Source organism: Panthera pardus, unplaced genomic scaffold, assembly GCF_024362965.1.
Source record: "Panthera pardus isolate Hobbes unplaced genomic scaffold, ASM2436296v1 HiC_scaffold_22, whole genome shotgun sequence".
In the NCBI taxonomy this organism is placed as follows: Eukaryota; Metazoa; Chordata; class Mammalia; order Carnivora; family Felidae; genus Panthera; species Panthera pardus.
In genome coordinates this window covers 46,099,776-46,124,396 of record NW_026526788.1, presented here as the reverse complement: position 1 = coordinate 46,124,396, position 24,621 = coordinate 46,099,776, and the positions used below count along the sequence as shown (strand labels likewise).

Genomic DNA, 24,621 nt, shown 5'->3' with positions numbered 1-24,621 from the left:
CTCGGCCGGCACCCCTTCCTCCACCAGGGGCGGGGCTGCTCTGCGTCGGGGGGTGGGACGCCGAGCCTGGGCACACACATCCGGGGAGGTAGCCAATGGCAGGTCTGCAGTCTCTGTGATCCAGGCCCCCATGAGTGGGCACTGACGGTCTTATGGGAGGCCCCAGTGCACCTGGTGGGCGGGGCGTTCACCCACAGGCCAGTCATTAGAGACCAGGGACTTTGGAGCAAACGTGGTGTGCTTTTGTGCCTTTGCTAGGACAGGCACAGAATCCCTACGAAGAGCTTGTCTTTGGCACTTTAGCAAGTGCACTGTGTCACCCGTCACCCTCCGGCTGTGGTGCTTTTTCAACCCTTCTCTTACTTCTTATATGGCCCTGGCTTTCCTACATAAGCCATTTCGACTCTGAAAACAGCAACTGGAAGCCTGCTCAGCTACCTCCAAAAGCCATGGAGACATGTGGACACTGGGCCTGGCCCTGCCCCAGAGGGTCTTCCTGATTTATAAGCCCCTAAGCTCCTAAGTGTGGGTCTCCCTCCTCAGGTGGGGCCTACCTGGCTCTTGCATGAAATAGCGGTCCACACATGTACCACTGATCCCAGGAGGAAAGTGGGGGTAAAATCCAGCCCGTGCTTTGCTGAACAAGACATGGTCAGGCAGCTGCACCCACCCAGAGGGGCTGCCCCCTTTTTATGGGCTAGAACTGAGCTTCCAACCCCCTGCCTCTGGCTTGTTCCTCCCGATTCTCTGCAGATCCAATAAAACCATCTGAATCGCACACCTCTCACACCTGCCACACCCAGGGGGCCTTTCTTTTCACAGCCTGATTGAGAAGAGGCCAGGGCCCCCTTCTTTTGCTCATCCCAGCCTTGGTTAAACAGAAGTCTCTTGTGTGTTCTTTGATTTCCACTGCTCCAGCTACTGCCCCTGAAGCCTCCTTATCTCCCCCCTAAGTGATGTCACAGCCCCGGTCTGGCCCTTCCCTCAGGGGCTCTAACCTCCAATCCTACCCCTACAAAGGAAACATACCTCTCCCCCATCATGTAACACTCCCACCCCCCCACCCCCCACTTCAGGAACATCTAGCATGAGCCATGGTGTCCTCCCTGTCTCCTGCAGTGACCTTGATCACCCCTGCCCCCCTGCTCACAGGCCTTGCAGCCACTCATCCTCACAGCCCCTTCCCACCCAGACCCCAGCTCTCATGTCCTATGTGCCCATTTTCTGTTTTCTAATGTTTTTTCTTTTCTTTTTCTTTTTTTGTTTTTTACTTATTTTTGAGAGAGAGAGAGAGAGAGAGAGAGCGCTCATACACAGGAGGGGCAGAGAGAGAGAGAATACCAAGCAGGCTCTGCACTATCAGCACAGAGCTCAATGAGGGGTTAATCTCAGGAACCATGAGATCATGACCTAAGCCAAAATCAAGAGTTGGGTGCTTAATCATCTGAGCCACCCAGGCACTCCTAATGCTTTTTCTAGAAAGAAAAGAAAAGAAAAGAAAAGAAAAGAAAAGAAAAGAAAAGAAAAGAAAAGAAAAGAAAGAAGGAAGGAAGGAAGGAAGGAAGGAAGGAAGGAAGGAAGGAAGGAAGAGGGAGGGAGGGAGGAAGGAAGGGAGGAAGGAAGAAGGAAGGAAGGAAGGGAAGAGGGAGAGAAAGAGGAAAGAGAGGGAGAGAGGAAAGAGGGAGGGAGAGGAAGGAAGGAAAGAAGGAAGGAAGGATGAAGGAAGGAAGGAAGAACATAGGAAGGAAGAAAGGAATGAAGGAAGAAGGAAGGAAGGAAGGAAGGAAGGAAGGAAGGAAGGAAGGAAGGAAGGAAGGAAGGAAGGAAAGAGGGAGGGAGAGGAAGGAAGGAAGGGAAGGAAATAAAGAGGGAGGGAGAGAGGAAGAAGGAAGGAAGGAAGGAAAGAGGGAGGGAGAGGAAGGAAGGAAGGGAAGGAAATAAAGAGGGAGGGAGAGAGGAAGAAGGAAGGAAGGAAGGAAGGAAAGAGGGAGAGAGAGGAAAGAGGGAGGGAGAGGAAGGAAGGAAGGAAGGAAGGAAGGAAGGAAGGAAGGAAGGAAGGAGGGAGGGAGAGAGGAAAGAGGGAGGGAGAGGAAGGAAGGAAGGAAGGAAGGAAGGAAGGAAGGAAGGAAGGAAGAAGGAGGGGGAAGGAGGGAGGAAGATTACATACTCTCTATTTTGGAATAATTCTGAATTTACAGAAAAGTTATATAGTACAGAGAGGTCCCGTCAACCCCTTACCTGCTTTCTCATAATGTTAATATCATACACTGCCACAGTGTGTCTACCATAGCTAAGAACCCAACATTAGTAGTTGATGTTTTTTCAGCTTATTTTTCAACAAGGAAGCCTACCACTGAGTCGGCAAGCCGCACACAGGCTGTGAAGAGGAATGGCTGGCCGGGGCACACACTCTGGGTTTCTCTAAACTGAAGGCGGACATGAAGCAGCTTCCCAGACACCATGGGTGGCCTTTGGTGGCCTCAAAGGAGCCCAAGGTCGCAACCTCTGTCCGACAGGCTGAAACCCACAGCCTTCACCCCAGGAGAGACCGTGACTTTACAATCTGATCCCAGAAGGGACTGTGATGGGGTCAGGAGAAGAAAAGGAAGAAATGACATCCATCATATCAGACTCGTCTCAAAGTTCAGCTCACCTGCCAAGAGGAGAACACTGTATACTGAAAATGAAGATAGGTAAGAAGAGTTAGGAATGGCGTATCGTATGTCTCACTCGAAGGAACAATTCATCAGTGCTACCGAGCTGTCAGCCGCTGACATGATAAGGAATAACACCAAATGAATAATGTTTCCTCCAAAACCAACTCCTTTAATTACAAGCCTCTTCTTTCCAGAGGAGAGACAGAAGATGCAGAAACACCAATTTCATGCACTTGTGCCTGAATAATGTCTCCATGCTGCTTTTTCCAGATGGCGACCTTCTCACTGGAGGGACTAATGATGTGGGCATATTTAGGGAAAAACCAATAACGGAGTCTTTAACCTTCAACAACAAAAAGCATGTTGTACAAAATGTTCCTTGGGATACATTAGAAAATATCAATTACATTGCTCACTGAGGTGTAATCAGCTGTAATAATCAAAATTAATTTTTAAAAATAATTAAACAGACCCCAGGGCAAACAGTCGATGCTCTCATCCTATGACATCACAGCGTACATATGTACCTGAAAAGTTGTGCCTTCTGTTAGCAACAAAGGCATCTCGCGAGGATGAGTGATGGATGCAGGATGTGAAGGCTAGTGAGTTTCATCGCAGCAAAAAGGGAGAAAGCATTTTATTCCCTCGCCCCATGCACATCCTCCTATGCACATTCTCCTATGTACCAGGCACCATGCCCAGCCCGACCGAGTTACTGATATTAGATGCTCCAAAGCAAACATGCAGTTAATTTTTAAAATTAAAACACAGCACACTTTGTTTCAAAACTAATTCATCTTTAAGAAAATCCACAAGGTACTATATAAACTATAGAAAGGATGAATAAATCAGATGGAAGGTAAGCAGGGCTCAAACAGGAAGGAAGAAGCAGGGAAAGGGATGTGTGCATGTACATGAATGTGCATGTGCATGTTTTTTGCAGAAATTTATGCCACTAGGTGTGTGCAGTTATAAGACCTGGGTCATGTTTACCTCTCCGAGATTCTGAGTGCCCAGATCACCGTGCCCAGAAATAGACCACTGACAGGAGAACTGACAGTTCTTCCTGATGCTGACAGCTGAGGGAGACGTCCCCTGTGGCTGCCCTCTCCCCACTTTAGTCCAGCCACACTGGTCTTTGCTGCCTCAGAGCATTCCAGCACATGCCTGTCTCAGTGCCTTTGCCTGATGGTCCTCTCTGCCTGACTGCTCTTTCTCCAGAAAGTCACTTCCTTATTTCTCTGCTTCTATGCCCCCCTTCCAGAGAGGACTTTTGACCACCTTCATCTAAACAACCACCCTCTCCCACTTACCCTGCTCGATTTTTCCTCGTTGCAATTAGCACCCTTCACATTTACAAATTTACTTGTTTATTGTCTATCTTCGCCCCCTAAAATGCAGTCTCCATGAAAGCAGAGAATATGTCAGATTGTTCTCTCTTCTGTAACCTCAGTGCTTACTTCAGGGTACAAAGTAAGCACTTGGTAAATATTTTGTTGAGTGAGTGAATGAATGAATGAATGAACGAATGAGACCTCAATTGATGTAGAAGACAGTATCTTCAGCAGCCTGCCTTCACCAAAGACAGAACTGATTTAAAATATTTTTGCTTCCGTGTGAGCCCAGAGCAAACTGTGACAAGCCCTTTGTAGACCTACATGGCCTCAAGTATTGCAATCTATTCAAGCTTCTTTCGGGTGAGCTATTTCTCAATCGATCTCCCCAGGACTCAGAGGCAACTTAGCCGAGCCAAGGACAGTGGCCTAGGAGAGGATGGGGAAGTGGCTGAAGGCACATCAATAGTCTGCAAGGGCTCCCATACAATGCACATCCACGCCAGCATCCCAGCTGTCCCTTCCCTAGCTTCCACAGCCAGATGGACCTGACCCCTGGGGACAAAGCTAACTTGGTCAAAGAACAGAAGTTCCAGGGTGAAGCCAGGGGGGAAGAGGGGCTGGACCCCTCCTGTCACAAATGGCCTTGGTCAGGAGCAAGTGCTTGGGCACCAGTGGGGACGCTCCAAGCTTCGGGGGCTCAGAAGAGCTATACTGCAGGTGAGATGGTCATCCCTTTGGCAGAGAGAACAATAAGGTGGGATCAAATTTTGGAAACTGTCTTCCATTTCTAAAGCACTTGCAGTTTCCAAGTGCTTCCACATGTTCTAGTATAGACAGAGCACAGTTGTAAGATCAGGAATTGAGGCTCTGAGAGGTCACAGAATTGCCTAAGGTCAAGCTCAGTAGTACAGAGACAGGAGACCCTTTCTTGACTCCACCATTTCCTGGCTGCAAAGCCCTTGACTGTTTTTTTTTTGTTTTTTTTTTTTAAGATTCAATGTACACATCTGTACAATCAGCCAATCAACAAGCTGACTGAGCAGTGTCTTCCACAAGCCAATGTGTTAAGGACGCATCCTACCCTCAGTTCTGAGTATGAGGTGGCCAGACAGCCCAGTCAAGTTCATTTTGTTTCCCCTTCTATGTTTGTGCTCTGTCTCCCTATGTCCTAAATCCTCTTGTTTCTGAAGCTCAGAAAGAAGAAAGTCTCCTTCCCGGGCTACCTGAGCAGTTACAGGCAGCCCGCATTCCTCTCTTCTCCACCGCATCTGATGATAGTACCCTCCCATCAGTCACTGGCCACAATAGACAACGGAGCCATTGAGACAGCAGAGCCCACATTCTGAGCAGGGGGGATTTGGAGCCAACCTCATTTTCCAAAGTTACATGGGCAGAAAGCTCCTGCTGTGTAATGGGTCTATCAACCATCTATTCCACCTCCCTGGGGAGCCCCTTCCCACAGTTTCCCACAGTTATCTGTCCCCTTGTGGAGACAAGGAGACAAAGACTCAGGGAAGTTAAGTAAATGACCCAACGTTTCCTGATCCCAAGGTCATGTTCATTCAATGACCACAGTCTGCCTCTGAAAATAAGTGACTCCAGCATTAGAATATATGACACATTGTGCTTCTCAAGAAGAGCCTCAGTATATTTCTAGTCCTATATGCTCTTGCAGAACCTTGCCACTTCCCCCACCAGAAGGTAGAGTCTATTTCTGCCCCCCCACCCCCCGCTGCCTTGAACCCAAGCAGAATTGTGTGCCTGTCTTGACCAAAGGAATGCAGCAGAGGTGAAGCTAGGTCATGGAAGGCGATGTGGCTTCTGCCTGACTGACTCTCTCTCTCTCTCTCTCTGTATCTCTCTGTATCTGTCCGTCTGTCTGTCTGTATCTCCTTCCCCCTTATTTGGAAATTAGCTCTTGAAACCCAGCCTCCAGGTTGTAAGGAAGCCCAGGACCTACGGAGAAGCCAGGTATAGGTATTCCAGCCAGCAGTCTCAGCTAAGGTCTCAGACTGAAGTCAGCAGCAACCATCAGCTGTATGAGTAAATGAGCCTTCCAAGGATCCCAGCCAAGGCCCCAGACATCATGGAGTAGAGGCACCTCCCCACCCCTTCCGTGCTCCAAACTCCTTACGACAGCATCCATGATCACAAAAACCCATTGTTGGTGCCACTGAGTTTTAGGATGGTTTGTTATAGAGCTTTAAAGAAATTAATTTCAAAAAATCCCGACAACTCAGCCCCACATAGTCAAGAGGATCCACCGCTACATCTCCTGGCAACGGTGCCAATGTTTTTGACCCCTTTGCTGAGTCCACACATACGGCTCTTACTGAACTGTGGGCTAGTGCTCTCTGAGCACACGTGACCCAAAAGGAGAATAGCAAGTAGCACTGGTTCGGGTTTTAATGCCGTAAGCAACCCCTGCTCTTGGAGCCCCAGGGGAGCCCATAGTCACTTCAAGTTAAAGCCAGCCTAAGACCTGGTTCCCCTACATGTAGCTGCAACTGGGAAATCACATACATAACCTTAAATGCTCAGAAGAACATGGAATTGAGTCATACCCAGCAACAACAGACAGAGAAGACATGACTCACGGGATCTGAAACAAAGGCCTGATGCTTCTCCAGGGAAGAGGGATCTGAGCTCACCTCTGTCTTGCACTCAGGGTCCTTGGCCTGCCTCCCGGGCATCAGCCTCATGGCTGAAGACAAGCTGCCACTCCACGAGGAGACCTTGCTCGGATGTCCCACATTCGAGCGGCTGGCCAGCGACTTCTTCTCAGATGCTAGGAACGGGGAAGCAAAAACTGTCAGAGGTGAAGTTGAAAGGAGGATACACACTATTTTGCAACTGGCTTCGCTTTCAAAGGGCCATCCGGGGTCACAAGCCTCTTGCGCCTCCTCCAGTAAGGAAAACAGCCCAGGCTACAAGCTTACACTGCCGTCTTCTGACTAAGAAATACAGTGTGGGTTTCAGGGTCACCAGACCTGGCTTAGACCCCTAGCTCCACTGACTCAAAGTGAGATGCTGGACAAGTTAGTTAAGTCCTTGAGCCTCAGTGTCCTCATCCTGCAAACTGGGAATAATAGCGTCTAACCTCATTCTGGTGTCATGAAGAGTAAATAAGATTATGTGTTTCAAACACAGGCCATCAAACAGAGAATTTTCTGTATATGATTGCTGGCAACAAGAGAGCCATTTGTAAGCATGGGGTGCATCTCACCATTTTATTCACTACATGTGCATGGGGATATACGTCCTATTTTATTAACCTTTTCCCTGAAATGGAATCTGACACTTTGACCTCAAACTACACATGTATATACATAGGCATGTACATACATACGCATTTTCCAGGGTTAATTTGGAAAGCCGATAAATAAAAGTTCTATACCGCCGGGCAGTCTGGGATGACACACATGGAAGTGACTAACTCATAAGTCACTGTCAATGTTGTGATGCTAGAAGACTTCAAACAAGTACGTGAGCCATAATTCGAGAGCAATGACCACTTTAAAAACAAAATTGAGGGGTACCTGGCTGGCTCAGTCGGTAGAACATGTGACTCTCGATCTTGGGGTTGTGAGCTCAAGCCCCACACTAGGTATAGAGATTACTTAGAAATAAAATATTTTAAACAATTAAAAAAATAAAAACAAAATTAAAACATCATTCGTGCAGGTGCAATAACTCATATGAGGGGGGAAATGCTGAGTCACTGAAAGAAGGCAGGGGTCATTAATATCTTAGGGATGAAAACTCTCACTTGAAACATGAAGAACCTGGGAATCCAGGTCACTGCATGATTTGGTGGCAAGGTTTCAAAGCTGATAGGTGAATATCAGGACAGGACCTAGAATCCTAAGCTCTAGGCTAGACATGGTAGACAGAGCTAGACATCTAGCTCTGACATGGCACACTCTCTAAGAGATTACTAGTATCTGCTTGCACCTCTGGCCTTCCTTTCACCCAAGATGCAAAGCAGCTTTCATTCTTCACACTCAAAGATGCATGAGGTTTCAGTAATCCCCACCAAAGGGATGAGAGAGGAGGTCTGGGTGGAAAAGGCTCTGGGCCCTGAGTGGAACTTTGGGCAAGTCCACATCTATGAGACTCAGCAGTTCTGTTCCCTGGAGCCAAGTGGACAGAGACCTAAGTAATGCTGCCAGGCCTTGAGCATCGTCTCCTCCCAGAGTGGGGTAATCTCTTCAATCTTCACTTCTCTGTCTCCAGGTTTCACAGAGAGATCAATCTTGAAGGTGTCCTCCAGCTCCTGCCGCCTCTGTGCCACGAGCTGCTGCCACAGGGTCCGCACTGTCTTTTGGATGTTGTGCTGGACTAACAGAGAGAGTATATCACACAATCAGGATGGCCTCAGTGCCTGTCCCAGCAAGGGCCGGAGATGATGTATCACGGCTGCTTTTATTGTGTCTTTCTTGAATATCACTCAAGCTTTGCAACTTCCAGCCAGAAAGCGGTCAGTATGTAGACAACGCTACCAACACCCATGTCAGCTGGCCTTTCCCCTACCTCTAACTGCCCACCACCAGGTCCTGTCTGCCTCGTATGTTCAGAGCTGGGAGACACGATTGATGGGCACAAGAAATCTCTTTCTCCCACCCCCAAGTGTCATTAAATACCAACGGCAAAAACACTTATATAAGCTCTAGGTAACCAAATACCACCCCCAACAGCTCCTTCCAATGTACCTTCTATGTTGAGCCCTCAAAGGAATGGACACCAAACCCAAGACTGTGCCTAGGGACCTAGGACCCAAGCCAGTCCTCTTTCCTGGCACTGCATCATGCTTCCCACTGCCCACCAATCTCAATGCCCTGGATTTGCCCAGATATGAGCCAATCTACCAGGCCAGTTCTACCTGCTATGCCCCATAATTATAATACCCTGAACATTGCCTAAACACCCTTGGATCTTGAACCACTGAGTCCCTCCTCTAGTACCAGCCCCTACAGTCTATTTTTTCCACCCTAGAAGGATGGACATTGCTCAGTCCACTCTTCTAGCTAGACCAAAATACAAATATTTATGTTGTAATTAACAGTGCGCCAGAGTATGTTTTAAACTCATGAGAGTTGTAAGCACTGGATTTGGGCACGTATGTGACCAAAAAACAGACGCCCTTGTGCCTACTATCTGGTATCACAATGTGAGCGGCACAGTCAACAAACCAAAATGGTGAAAGCAAGTCTGCTGAAGCTTCTTAGATCAAAACAGAGCAAGAGCTAGGGGCGCCTAGGTGGCTCCGTTGGTTAAGTGTCCAACTTCAGCTCAGGTCATGATCTCATAGTTCATGAGTTCCAGCCTCACATCAGGCTCTCACACAGAGACCACTTTGGATCCTCTGCCTCGCTCTCTCTCAAAAATAAATAAACATTTGGGGTCCCAGGGTGGCTCAGTTGGTTAAGCATCCAACTCTTGGTTTCAGTTCAGGTCATGATCTCACGGTTCATGAGTTCGAGCCCTCCATTGGGCTCTACACTGGCAGTGTGGTGCCTACTTTGGATTATCTCTCACCCTCTCTCTCTGCTCCTCCCCTGATCACACTCTCTCTGTCTCTCAAAATATAAATTAATTAATTAAAAAATAAAAAATAGATAAACATTTTTTAAAAGAGCAATTTCTTTTTTAAATTTATTTTCTTTTAAAAAATTTTTTTAAACGTTTATTTATTTTTGAGACAAAGAGAGACAGAGCATGAATGGGGGAGGGTCAGAGAGAGAGGGAGACACAGAATCCGAAACAGGTTCCAGGCTCTGAGTGGTCAGCACAGAGCGCGACGCGGGGCTCGAACTCACGGACCGCGAGATCATGACCTGAGCTGAAGTCAGAGGCTTAACCGACTGAGCCACCCAGGCACCCCTCTTTTTTAAATTTATTTTCAAGTTAGCTAACATACAATGTAGTCTTGGCTTCAGGAGTAGATTTCTGTGACTCATTGCTTACATACAACACCAAGTCCTTATCCCAACAAGTGCCCTCCTCAATGACCATCACCCACTTTCCCCACCCCCACTAACCCTCAGTTTGTTCTCTGTATTTAAGAGTCTCTTATGGTTTGCCTCCCTCTCTGCTTTTATCTTATTTTCCCTTTCCTTCCTCTATGGTCATCTGTTAAATTTCTCAAATTCCACATATGGAATTTGATGGGTAAAAATCATATGATATCTGTCTTTCTCTGACTGACTTATTTCACTTAGCATAATACCCTCCAGTTCCATTCACATTGTTGCAAATGGCCAGATTTCATTTAAAAAGAGCAATTTCTAAACACATAGATCTGGCTGCTACTTTTTTTTTTTTTTTTTTACAAATTGCCAATCACCTTTACTTGATTTGATGTAAGCAAATTTAAAAAATGAACTCAATCAAGCCAAAAATCTCATAGAAATAATGAGTTTATTGACCCCATTTTCTAGAGAAGAAAGTTGAGAGAGAGCTTGGTAAAGGACTGAACAAGAGGAGGTGACATTCCAGTTCCCATATCTAGCGATCCAAAGGAAAATTCAAGAGACCACCTGAGAAGTGAAATCAACTTATGGTGAAATCCCTAGAATGTTAGTAAGTCACCAAGTTCTTAGTCTGACCAAGTCTCACAGAGCTGAAGAATGAAATCCAGAAGTTAGCACCACTCACCCACTCTCCCAAAAATAAACAACAAACAACATGTACCATCATTCAAACTTGGGAAGTCTTCCTCTCCTTTTTCTCTTACTTCTTCATTTGGAGAAAGAAAGACTTGATGATAAGGAGTCATTCTAGGCTTGGGTTCCAGTCCAAATCCTTCTGGATAACTAGGAGACAAGAGATTTTTCACTATAAACTCCAGTTTCTTTAAGATCATTCTATTGTTCTTTATTACAAATAATCATCCTCTAAACTCAATACATATCAATTGGAAAAACTTGTCTAATCAAGTTAAACCAAATATGTCATGGCAATTTCTGTGACAGATATTATAGCATTCTGGAAAATAGGAAAACTTCTTTTTTTTATTCTTGTTTTATTAAATCTAATCCAGGCTCCCAGCAGGCCTCCTGAACTCTCTCCTGGTTTCCCAACCATCAGGACTGGTCATTTGTTTTTGTAGACTCCCAAAGTATTGACCTCTACCTTTGTTTGGCCCTGATCTCATCCCACTTGGAAGGGGCCAGGCAAGCTTCATGGGCCTGTGACCTGTGCAGTTGTACAGGGTCCACACTCAGAAAGGCCCCATGCTTGGACTCTGCTGTCCCTGTCTTGAAATTCTTAGTAAATTTTGAACAACACGTCTGCATTTTTTGCAGGATCCTGCACATCACGTAGCTGGTTCTAAGTGCAGGCATAGGGGTTTACATATTAGGTTTCCCATGAACCGTTTGCTCTGGGGCCCCTTCAATCATGTTAATGTCCACATGCCTTCTTCTCTGGGCCCCTTCAATCAACCAAGCAGAATAGACACTCAGTACATGTTTGTGGATTGAACCAAAAATGACAAACAAGGAAATGAAAATATACCATTATATGAGAATATCCATTCTTGAAATTTCTAGGATAAAGTCCCTTTAGATTTTAAGGCCATTTAGCTACCCAGAGGGATCTGAGGAAGGTGGAAATCCAAACATACACATAGGGTGGCATCTGCCGTTCTTACCTATGCTTCCAATATGAATAGACTTAATTCTTAAAATACAAACGAGAGAAGACCCTCCCAATTTAATCTACCAAAAATGGGTTCTTTTATTTCACACAAATAAAACAGCAAATGCGTCCTCTGGGCTAGGAGTGTTTTGCAGTGATTCCCAGGGAGTTTTAAGACAAATCAAGTCTAGAGTTTTGTAATATCCAATAGTCAATTTGACAGAATTTTTGGATTTTTTTTTCAAGTAGTAAGATATAATAGGTACTGGTATAAAAACAACAACAACAACAACAACAACAACAACACAAAGACAAGAGCAAAGTGTAATCTCCCATAGCCCACCTTTCCTCTACACTCAACATGGCTCTATTAGTAACAGATAGCATTTATGGGGCACCTGGGTGGCTCAGTCGGTTAAGCTAGATTTCGGCTCAGGTCTTGATCTCACGGTCTGTGGGATCAAGCCCCGCGTTGAGCTCTGTGTGCTGACAGCCTACTTGAGATTCTCTTTTTCAAAAGTAAATAAACATTTTTTAAAAAGAGAGAGATAGCATTTGTAAGCATATAATCCCAAGGCACTGGTGATACAGAATATTCACACATGAAAAAAAAGAAAGTGCATATACACAGAAAAATCTAACATATTTCAAACTTCGGACTTCAAGAAAAGGATTTAACTAAACTTATTTCAATTTCTTTTTATTAGAATTTCCTATACAAGTGTGCTTATGGATATCATTTTATATCACAAATTGTGTGTGTGTGTGTAATTTTTTCTGCAAGAAAATTATGCCCACTTTGCATGATACAATTTATTATATATTTTTCCATTCTAAGAGTGCATTTATCAAATGTTAATATTTCTAAAATCTGGCTGCATCATAAAATCAATGTGTATATTCAATGTCGAGCTTTCTGCCCCTAAAATGAAATCAATAAGATATCTTACAACCTGAGAATTGTGGAAAAGGGGTAAATTATTAATCCATGATGATTCTTGCTGCTGAGTCACATGGACAGATTATCAAACACTGCCCATAATTTGGACAACCAGATAACCGATATATATACCATTTGTATTGGCCCCAATCAAGTGTCCCTCTAAAGCTTTCTTCTCTGCATTGACCACCAGTAGGCAGGAAACAAGTAAGCAGTCCTTACCTTCTCTCATTGAGCAGCAAAAAACAATACATGAGACACAGGAGGAAGCTGGTGTTGGAATTATAGGTGGCAAAGATAATGTCCCAGTGTTCCTGTAGGAAGCCCAAGATGCTGAGAAGACTAAGGCATTCGGAGAGTGATTGCTGGGGCTTGGACAGGCAGTAAAGAATGACTTTATTTAAACTGCTGTACAAAGCACTGATGATAGCATCCCTTGGAGAAGAGGCATTCTCGATGACCTGTGTCATAAAATAAACACACATATACACACGCATACTTGTGAACACTTTGTGAGTTTAAATGCTAACCCAGTTAACTGAGAAAATGATACAATCTTAGAATCTCTTTTGGATTTCAAAAAGTTGGCATGATCTGAAATTCAAATAGGGCTACTTTCCTCTACCTCTGAGCTTCTATTTAAGTGAATGATCACTAAAGTGAATTCAAAAACATAGATTTATCAAAAACTTGTGTGGAAAAGAAATTTTAAAAACATAAAAATTAAAATTAAAAATTAAAAAGTTAAAAAAAAAGAAAAGAAATTAAAAGCTTACCACCATCATATTATAAAAAATAGATGGGAACCAGAAATTTCTGAAATACTGGCAACATGGTTGACATTCAGTGTATGAGAATATGCTATTTATAGGGTCTACTTTTTAAAATATATTATTAACTATTAATAGTATTTATATAGAGAGTGTTTACAATATTCCCAGTATCACGCTAAGCATTTTTGCATCCATGAACATGAACTGTTCATTTAAACATCATAATAAAATGAAGTGAGTATTAAGATTATCCTACTTTAGGGATAAGGAGGCTGAGGGTCAGAGAGCTTAAGTGGTCAGCAAGGGTCAAACCCACATCAGACATTGAGTTGTGCTCTTAACCACTGTATCCTCTAACAGAGATGGGAGTCCAACAAATTGTAGTACATGAGAAACTTAGAGGCGGAAGGCAGAAGGTCCTGATCTGTAGCCTTAACACTGATTGGTCCATTCATCTGTTTGGTTTCCTTGCTTCATTGTAACTAACAAATAAAAAGTCCTGGAGATCTAATGCACAGCATAGTGATTATAGACAATAATACTGTCTTATAAACTTTAAAGGTGCTAAGAGACCAGATCTTAATTGTTCCCACCACAAAAACGAAATGATAATTACGTGACTTGATAGAGGTGTTAGCTAACACTATGGTGGGAATCCTATTGTGATATATAAATGTATCAAATCAACATTAAACTTATATTCTGTTATATGGCAATTATATCTCAATAGAAACAAATCAGAAATTTTTAAAAACAAAAGACTCCATAGCCAAAAACTATGCGCAAAGTGTTTCAGTCTACTAGAGAGATCATTCGTTAATTATAGATTGCTCTCTTAGAATTACATCGGTAATGTAAGAATTTATACCAGTGAATTTAAGTTTTATTTAAATCTGCTGGAATTTGGGATTTATGTTTTTATCATCATCCTGTCCTGCTCCTCAGATGGGTCACATCTGTCAACCTGAGGTTGAGGTTTGTGAGAGTCACAGGCAGTGAGCAGGAGAGAAGGATGACGGATGTGTGAGGAGCTTAGTCTGGCCTGGCACCCCCTGAAGGCACATCAGCCCCAGTGGACACCCACTCTGAGTATCTGCCTTTACACTGGGGAGCTGCTATTCATTGGACATTTGCATCCCCCCAGAACACATATATTGAAACCCCAGGTCGGGTCTCTGGGAGGTAAGTAGGTCATGAGGGTGGAACCCTCATGGTGGGATTAGTGCCCTTATAAGAAAAGACAAGAAAGAGCTGGCTTCCTCTCTTTCTCCAGCTCATGAGGATACAGGCAGAAGATGGCCATCTGCAAACCAGGAAGAGAGCTCTCCCCAGACACCAGATCTGCTGGAGCCTTGACCTTGGACTTCCCAACCTCTAGAACTGTGAGAAAGGATGTCTTTTGTTCAGCTGCCCAGCCCATAATGTTGTCAAAGTGGCCTGAGCCAAGTAAGACGGGATCTCAGTGGCTTCCCTCGTTTCTCAACACAACGTCCCAACAATCTGATTCTAATCCCCTCAGAGACGACAAGGGATATCTCTCCCATCTTGGGGTTTTTCTTGAGAAAGCATCTGAATGCATTCTGTTCGGGCTTGCCCAGAAATGTGCATCAGTCAGAATGACTATTGCCCTAGGAAATGTGCCAAGGCCCAGTCCTGGGGTCTGGGGTTGACTGCAGAGACAGAGGTGTTGGGGACACTGACGTCACCCTCTCTACGAAGCATGAACCCCCCTGGGTTCTGCTGCAGAGGACATGCCAAGAATGACTGGCAGGAGTTTCTGGAGGCAGATTTCAGCTTTCCAGCATTCACTGGTGCCCCACTGGCTGGGACTGCCTCACACCATCATGAGCTCCTCAGACAGGGAGGGCTCAAAAAAAGACTGAATGATTACTTGTCAGGAAATGTTCCCAGAATGTGAGGTGAGGACAAAGTAAAGGGTTCAACTCTAGAATTTTGAGAGTATGATTCTGTGTGTGTGCACACATGTACAATAAAGAATGTGTGCACATGTACACACACATGCTTACGTCTAAAGGTGTATGTATAGGCACGCATTTGCACGTGTGGGTGTGTATGTAGATCCATCTGGGGAGGGAAGGAGAGCACAGCGGGAATAATAGGGCTAGGAAAAAGTACTCTTGTGGCAATTTCAGGAAAGCCCACATGTGACCCATGGAGGTGCATATTAAGAATGAAATGAAATAAGTCTTTTGGAAATAAAGAGCTTTTTGGACCTTTGTTGCTCAGGTGCCAGCACAGGGGGCTGTAGCTCCCAGTCACTGAGATGGATCTCAGGTGGCCTGAGGTAAGAGCCCTGCAGGATACTCGACATCCACCCGGTGCTACCTGGGCCATCAAGGTCCTCTTTCCTCTCACCCATCATGGAATTTATTTCCAGGAAGGACAGCAGGTCCAACTGGACCGACCAGATAGCAGCCAACAGTGAGTCACAAGGACACTTGGTGGGTCAGTGGGAGTTTCTCCCCCACCATGGCCAGCCCAGGGTTCTTACCAACATGATGTGGTCTATGACGAAGAGAAGAATGTGTCGGGGGTCAGCTGAGAACATCCCACTGTATAGTTTCTCTACCAGCTTCTGGGTGAAGTAGGAGATGCTCGAGAGTGAAGGAGTCAAAGCAGCTTCTGCATTCGGCTGAGGCTCTTTACTGCCTGGGAGCGGGGGTGGGAGGACACAGACCAGGTCTGAGAAATCATCAGACTTCAAATGGTCTTCTCTCCACGACAGTCTTCAAGCCCCTCACGGTAACCAACCACATCTCACTCACCTCTGTATACCCCATTGTAACCTTCTGTATACCCTATTGCTGGAAAATGGGGTCTTACACACAGTAGGTGCCCGATGTACACACATTTTTTTTCTCAAAAAAAAAATAGGTCTTTAACAATGTAGTCAGTGATATAAACCAAGTGGGGAGAAGGCAGACGAGGAGCAGCATTTCTTCCAGTAGGCATTTGGGGGGAGGGGGAGGAGCATTTAAGGCATATGGTAAATGGGAAGGCTGTCATGGTGACCCGAGGCCCTGTTGGGACAGAGGATAAAGGGACAGAGGATGAAGCTGCCACGTTGAACTGTCTGTGCTCACCATCATGGCAGGCGCTGTGCTCAGATGCGGATGTGATGGTCTCAGCTAATTCTTATAACGACCCCCTGAGTTAGCCACAACTGCCATCCTCACTCACAGCTTTAGGCACCTGCCCTGAGTCACATCGCCATCTAGTGACAGAGCCAAGAGCAGAAGTGGGAATAGCAAGCTTACGCTTTTCACTGCTCTACCTTACTGCCCTTCCCCAAGAAAGACCAAAAGTCAGGGTTGCCACATTGTGGGGCAAAGAAGAGTCCAGAAGATAAGTAAGCCATGTCACTAAGGATTCCATGGCTCAGAAACCACAGAGAGGACTTTTGTTTAATCTTGTTGGGAAGGTACAGCTTCTCTGGAACTAAGTATTCTGAAGGAAGCTTCAGTCTGAACTTCTTAGGGGCAATGGCAGTGTCTTCATCCAGGTTCGTCCATTTAAGAAACACTTGCTGTGCCCAGTCTTGGGTGCAGAGAGAAAGATGCTGAGCAGAAGAATGTTAAATTCCAGTCGACATCTTGACTTCCCTCATGGGAAGAGGCCAATCCTACTGAAGCCAGAGGAGAACTGATTTTAGCTCAGAGGCCTTCTGCCTCTGAGTGGCCCAGTGATGGCAGGGGTGTCATGGAGAGTGGAAAGCATGCCTCCCCTGGGGCCTCGAGGCAGCTTTTGGGAGGTCCCATCACAGAGTCATGGAGGGGCTGACGTGCAGGTGGAGGATGTCTTCCCATGGCTCCTAAGAAACACCGCAGCATTGTGACCCGGAGGCTGGGTCAGTAGCTGGTGGGCACACTGGCTTTCCTGCTCAGCTTCCAGAAGCTTTGTGTCATAAAGGAGGAGAAAGTCACCCCCACTCACCTCTGAGCATGGGCATGTTGCCTCCACTCGTCGTGTGAAATATTTCCATGGTGGAAAGCAGGACCTCAGATTGGAAATCCCGTTTCTGTTGGCTGGTGGCATTGTCTGGAGAAGCCTGGAAGCACACTGGGGACTGAGAGAGTGGCCACACGACCATCATGTCCACTTAGTGCTCACCGGCTCATATGCTAATACTACATCTGCTGGGAGCGTAGGCTGCAGAGAGCTCACAACTATCCTTCTCCAGGGCACTGCCCTCTGCTGATGAAGTCGCCTCACTGGTGAGGTGACGCCCGCTTGCTGGATGGAGGAAGCAAGTTGTGGAACACCCACAGGCAATGACTACCAGGCAGATGCCTCAAGGTGAGGCCAACTCTGGGACGCACATAGCACACCTGTGTTCCCCGTGGGACCAGGCTGTGGCTAAGACCATTTCTTAGCTAGCTTCTTCCCCATCTCCTTCTGCATTCCTTCCCTGCTTCCCCTGAAAGCAGAGCCCCTGGTAAGTCACTTCCCCAAAATCCCTGCTTCAGGTTCCTTCTGGGAACCTGGCTAAAATCTGCCCTCTTCCATCTGTTCACATGCTGCTTGGTGAGTTCCCTGCTGTGCAAAGGGTCCGTGGTTCCCACCATATCACTGCCGTCCCAGGAAATGTTCTCAACCACCAGCCAAGGAGGCTCACCGACAGACCTAGGTGAGCTCTCAAAAGACATCAGCTCTCAGGTCTCCTTGGGCATACCCTGCCCTTCTGGTGCCCATGCCCTCCCAGACCTGTTCCCACAGCACGTGGCCCAACGACACCCTTTCCAACTCACCTCCAGGAGCACTTCCAATGGCAGCCACTGCTTGGGATTGGAGGCCACCAGCAAGAGCTCCCTCAAGAGCAGCTGCATGAAATCCCTCAGCTGCTTCCGGGCGGGATGTGACTTGGCAGGAGCCTGTAGGCCCTCTGCAATGCCGTCGCCTTCAGTCGCAACCCCGGGGTTGCTGGCGTTCTGGGCAGGCTGAGTCATGGGCTCCTCAAAGACAAGAGAATCCCAGTATGAGCAGCCCGCCCCGCCTCAAAGTGCTTTCACATTCACCTCTGAGGTGTGCACAGGTGGGATTCTTATTAAACGCATAAGGAAATCAAGGCTCTGAGGAGGAAAGAGACTTTCCCAGAGTCACCACTGCTTATAAGGTGGGGGGCTATGGTCTCCGGACCCGAGATAGGTGGGAGCCATGGAAAGAACCAGAGCATGGAGCAAGAGAGGCCTGCAGTGGTAAGCAATGAAGCCCAGGGTGTGTCCTGGGCAGGCCACTCCCCTCCTCAGAGCCACAGCTCACCATCAGCCACGTGGCAATGATGAAAAGGACCCACAAAGACATGTGAAGATACAATGAGAGGAACAGCACATATGACAAGGCCTGGCCCCATGAACTATGGTCAAGAAAGCCTGTTCCCACCTCCTGGTGGAGACCTCACTCACCTTTACTGCCTGCCAGGCATGGCTGATGTCGACAGACAGGACCCTCAAGTGAGAGAAGCAGGACTTCCTCAAGTCCTGGCATCCAAGTCCCTGAAGCACGTTGGCCTTCACTTTCTCATTTTTATGTTTATAAAAATATTGGGAGATCAATGAGGCAGGGGTCATCGGCTCAGATGCGTCCAGGAAGACATGGGGACGCTGGGAGGCCAAATGACACACCCAAGGACATACGGCTGGGGGCTTCTGACTCCTGGCCCATGAACTTTTCATGCACATTCATCTGTCAGCACCTCCCTTTGCTCATTCATAAAATTAACACAGCCATTCTTAATTAAGCCATAAAATGAATTTAATGGCACCTAGGGAGGTGGTGACTGCATTAATTAGCTCCATGCGGCCTTGACTGGAAAGATGCCATATATATTCACAGCATATCGAAGCTTTGTGGCCACCAGCCTTCTGCGTGAAGAGGGCTTGTCACACTTTCTGTGCAACAAAGGCCTTTTGAAGCTGACTTGGAGCTGGGACAAGGCTAGGAGGTGTGGGGATAAGTGCTCTGACACTGGAGCCAGGAGCCCCAAGACAGGGTCTGGCTCATCTGCAGTCACTGGGGAGGTGACTTTGGGCCAGGCCTGCCCCCAGGCAGGAACTGTTGAGTATGAGGAGGAAGAGCCCCGCGTCAGAGTGTGCTCCAGAGCTGCGGGCAGGCGGCCGGCTGGAACCCCGACTTAGCAGGCAGATGGCAAGCCTGGCCTGTGGGTGTAGGAGCTGAGGTGGGGACCTGGGCCGAGAATGTCAGGCCGTGGACTTCGGGGTCCGGGCCGCCTCCAGAGGCCCCAGTCTGGGGGGTTGGGGAGGGGTGGTCTGTAGGACTGTCCTTCCTCCCTGCCTGGCTTCTGTCCCATCCACCACCTCTCCAGGGCTGTCCATAGTGACTTCCTTTGCTCTTTATTGAATCTTTTTTTTAGCATTTGCTTTCCCCATATGCTCCTTTAGTTGGTATTAGCCCACCAAACCGTTTTATCTTCTTGCAAATCTTCTAATCTTTGTATTTAGTTTTTTCATTAAAACTAGTTACTCAAACTTTATTTGGCCATTGAATTGTATTTTAAACTGACTGACGCAAAGGACATGAGCCTTGGGGCGAGAGAGTGAGGTTTCAATCTTGGCTCTGTCACTCGTGAATCATGTAAACTATAGCCAGTTTCATTCTCTCAGCCGTTTTGTGAGATGGGTCTTACGGCTCCCACTAAACACAGCAGAAACTGGCCAGTCCCGCTCGGCCTCTCTGGATCTCACTCTCCTCTTACAGACACCACCCGCCCAGGGTGCTAGTATGGTTAACCCAAGCACCAGGCTCAGGACTGCTGCAGGTGCTCAGTAGATGCTGTCTGTCACCATGAACACACTTCTAGAAAAGATTAACTGAAAGAGCACTTTCGTTCATTCATCTGGTTGTTCAGCAACTAATTGTGGGGCAAATATTACATACCCACAAGGCACGTGGCATGACTTCTAAACCTCCCACTTATGCTTCTAAACCTTCTAAACCTTCCACGGCATGCTTTCTAACATGTTTCTTTAGCTATGGCTATGGATTCGGAGACAGGCGTCATAGTTCACCCTCCCTGCGGGGCGGTCTCGGGTTCCTACTGCACTGTGGTAGGGGCAATGAGGGGAGGTCTGTCTGGCCTTCCTCTTCTGCCCCTGCCTTCCCTTCACACTGTCCTTACCTGCTCCTCTCTAGCTCCTAGATGCTCCGAGCCCATTGGGCTCCCTTGGCCTGCCGGGCCCCTCTTCCTGTGGCCTACATGCACACCATGTTCTCAGGACCCAGTCGGCCCTCTGCCCTTCCAACATCAGCTTGTCTGGCTCTAAGCTGAGCCCTCAGCAAACCCTCTGCACGGAGTCCTGAGTCGTGGACTGCAAACAGGATGAGGGTCCTGAGACCAGAAGACGGGACATTCCTGTTCCCCATCCCCTGGCTGGTGCATAAGCCACTGGCCTCCTGGGATGTAACTTGTTGTTTCACCTTAGCAGTGGGGATATTCCATATAGAACTGGATTCCGTCTACCTCAAATTTCTCATTACGGAGACTCCTGACAACTCAAAAAATTACTGAATCGCAGAACTCAGAACTCAAGCTGCATCTCAGCCAAGAAAAGGAAAATTACGCAAGTTGTTTACTTAATGTTTCAGGCAAGCGGCCTTAAAATGTATTTTAACTTGGGGTGGAGGTAGGGAGGAATTTTGCCCTTCGCCCTTGAAGCATGATGACACTCACCCCTGCTCTCACTGGGCAGGGCAGTGGCGTGTCCTACCTTGTGGGTTCCCAGAGGGAAGGTGACAGCAGCCAACGTCTGGAGGAACTCCGGGGCCCGCCAGGAAGGGTCCTGGGGGTAGGTGCTGTGCACAAGGCCAAGGAAGTGCAGCACGCTGGCAGGGAAGGTCTGTTCCCAGGCATCATCTCCAGAGCCTGCTGAGGGCTGAAGACATACTTCATAAGAGGCGATGCATGGGAGCATGACTATGGCTGCAGGGGAGCCAGAGGATTTGAAATCTAGGCATTTCTGAGACTTTCAACAAGACGCCTAATTGCAAGACACCTAAGTCAATGGATTAGCAAGGGATACCGGTCTTCAGCTGGGGAAGGGTTTAACACGTGTAGACATTGTTCCAAGGGCTTCACACACATTCCTCTTCTCCCCTCACAGCAACCCTCTGAAGTAAGTTCTACATCTACTTCTATTTTACAGATGGGAAGACAGAGGCACAGAGCGGTTAAGTAGCTTGCCAAAGGTCACCCGACAGGTAAGGGACAGAGCCAGGAATTGAACCCAGGCAATCTGGCTACAAAGTCTGGCTGTCTTCCTTATACTACCTGTATGTGATTAGACACGGCCTCTGTGTTCAAGGAACTTGCCAGTAAGAGTCAACTCCAGCCTTCCACAGCCCAGTGCTAATACTTCCAGCTGTAGACCCTACCCTGGCTAATATCGGTACAAACCTTGTCTGAGGTTGGCAGGTCTTGAGGAGCCCCTTCCCCACCAGCCAGGGGTCTAGAATGGATCATGTTACGCTGAACTGATATCCAGTATCCCGAGGGGATCTGGGCACCTGTTTGCCAGCACACCAGAACTTGGCCTTGGCCATATGGCCGAGCCCCCATCTTGGCTGCACATGAGTGCCACACTGAAGGCCAGTTCCCTTGAGCAGTCATGACCAGTCACTTTGTCTGGAGACTGACTCCAGCCACAGTATGTCCAGTGGCTGCCTGAGGTCCTGCTATATCCTGAATGGATAGTCTGGAAATTGAAAATTTACTAACCTTAATATTAGAGTCACCCAACAATGGCGCCACGCCAACAACTAGACTGAATTGGACTCAGCCTCCTCCTACAGATGTTACAGGTGGATGTCAGGTTCCTCAGCCCTAGCCTCCCCCATCTGTGGCTTCTCATCTTCCCAGCGGCTTGCCTCGAGTCCTGGCTATATGCACTTGAGTTAAGATGTCATGTTTACCAAGTAGCTACCAAGGACTTGGAACTGACAAACCTAATTGTGGAAACAAAGGCAGCATGCATGGAACCATTAGAGAGCAGTTTAAAATCCCCTTCACAGGATTTTGGTGAGGGTCTGGTTTGCGCTACGCAGGTAGACAGAGACACTGCTTCCGAAGTCACCTGCATCTAGCAAATAATTATGGAGGTTCTTAGAGCACAATGTCAGATTTATGGGAGATGCCAGAGCTCAGAGTTCCAAGGGCTTTTTCTGGAGTTAGTGTGCCTGGTTCGGATGCTGCCTCTGCCACTTACTGATAGTGTAGCTTTGGACCAGTTCCTTAACCCCTCCAGCCCCCATTCTGTGAAACGAGGATCCCAATATGACCCATTGCAGAAGGTCGTTGTTGAGGATTGAAGGAAACATTTTACCACTTCAGGTTTATTTTCACAGTGACCAGCACAGGAGCTGAAAGATAAGGTCAGATATAAGGCCTGGACTTCTGGGAGAGGAATTTGGATTCGACACACTACGCAGAAGGGACCCCTGAAGATTCTTAGGCACGGCAGTGACCTGGACTGTAATGCCGATGCCGGACCCACAGGCGTCCACTGTGCCCTCACTCTGTGACCCTGCCTGAGTTAATCCCTGTAAGCTTTGGTTTCTATATCTGCTCAGTGGACATAATGCTGTCTGTTCCAAAGGACAGATGCACGCAGCAGAGTAGCTAACATCTAAAAGACTGACAACGTAAGACATGGGCCAGGATGTGGAGCAAATAGATATAAAGCTTCTGCACAGCGAAGGAAACAATCAACAAAACTAAAAGGCACCTGACGGGATGGGAGAAGATACTTGCAAATGACATATCAGATAAAGGGTTAGTATCTAAAATCTATAAAGATACAGATTATCAAACTCAACACCCAAAAAACAAATAATCCAGTGAAGCAGTGGGCAGGAGACAAGAATAGACACTTTTCCAAAGAGGACATCCAGATGGATAGCAAATGCATGAAAAGATGCTCAACAACACACATCATCAGAGAAAATACAAATCAAACACAATGAGATACCACCTCACACCTGTCAGAATGGCTAACATTAACATCTCAGGAAACAACAGATGTTGGCGAGGATGAGTGGAAAGATGAGCCCTTTCGCACTATTGGTGAGAATGCAAACCGGTGCAGCCGCTCTGGAAAACAGTATGGAGGTTCCTCAAAAAATTAAAAATACAACTACCCTATGACTCAGCAATTGCACTACTAGGTATTTACCCAAAGGATACAAAGATGATGATTTGAAAGGGCACGTGCGCCCCAATGTTTATAGCAGTGTTATAAACAATAGCCAGATTATGGAAAGAGCCCAAATATGCATTAACTGATGAATGTATACAGAAGATGTGAGGGGTGCCTGGGTGGCTCAGTCGGTTAAGCGGCCGACTTCGGCTCAGGTCATGATCTCGCGGTCCGTGAGTTCGAGCCCCGCGTCGGGCTCTGTGCTGACAGCTCAGAGCCTGGAGCCTGTTTCAGATTCTGTGTCTCCCTCTCTCTCTGACCCTCCTCCGTTCATGCTCTGTCTCTCTCTGTCTCAAAAATAAATAAACGTTAAAAAAAAAAAAAGATGTGAGATATATATACACTATATATACACATATATGATGGAATATTACTCAGCAATCAAAAAAATGAAAGATCAAAAAGAATGCTGCCATTTGCAATAATGTTGGTGGAACTAGAGTGTATTATACTAAGTGAAATTAGGTCGGTCAGAGAAAGAGAAAGACCAATATCACATGACATCACTCATCTGTGGAATTTAAGAAACACAACATATCAACATAGGGGAAGGCAAGGAAAACTAACATAAAAACAGAGAGGGAGGCAAACCATAAAAGACTCTTAAATACAGAGAACAAACTTAGGGTCGCTGGAGGGGAGGTGAGTGGGGGACTGGTCTAAATGGGTGATGGTCATTAAGGAGGGCACTTCTTGGGAAACTACTCCTGAAACCAATACTACACTGCATGTTGACTAACTTGAATTTTAAAAAAAATTTTAAGAAAAGAAAAATGCGCGTCAAGAGGTCTTTAAAACTGCAATCGCATTAACTCCAGAAAACTGCCAAAAAAAAAAATGAGGATGCTGAATATCAAAATGGTAGAACTAGACAGAAAAATATCAGGAGAATATATCCAAAGTTGGTTCTTTAAATCAATCTTCAAGTCCCCAGATCCTTAGGTAATGGGAAGGGGTGGGGTAAAGAGAGCATGAGCCTACAAATACAGACTAAGAAGGGGGAAATAATAACACAGAAATTAAATGAATTAAAAGAGACCGTTT

The 24,621-nt window shown here is 46.6% G+C and overlaps 1 protein-coding gene across 4 annotated transcripts in view; it reads right to left on the bottom strand.

Moving 5' to 3' along the window:
- WDFY4 (WDFY family member 4) overlaps positions 1-24,621 on the bottom strand; it is a 295,826-nt gene that overhangs the window by 136,890 nt on the left and 134,315 nt on the right. For 3 of the 4 annotated variants that reach the window (XM_019444889.2, XM_019444887.2, XM_019444885.2), the window contains 8 exons: positions 21,094-21,258; positions 18,118-18,321; positions 17,303-17,417; positions 15,861-16,018; positions 12,798-13,036; positions 10,688-10,809; positions 8,150-8,335; positions 6,646-6,782 (listed from right to left, as the gene is read on the bottom strand). In XM_019444889.2, coding sequence (XP_019300434.2) covers positions 6,646-6,782; positions 8,150-8,335; positions 10,688-10,809; positions 12,798-13,036; positions 15,861-16,018; positions 17,303-17,417; positions 18,118-18,321; positions 21,094-21,258 — 1,326 coding nt within the window. The remainder of the gene's footprint in view (positions 1-6,645; positions 6,783-8,149; positions 8,336-10,687; positions 10,810-12,797; positions 13,037-15,860; positions 16,019-17,302; positions 17,418-18,117; positions 18,322-21,093; positions 21,259-24,621) is intronic. The other variant, XM_019444888.2, reaches the window with a different exon arrangement.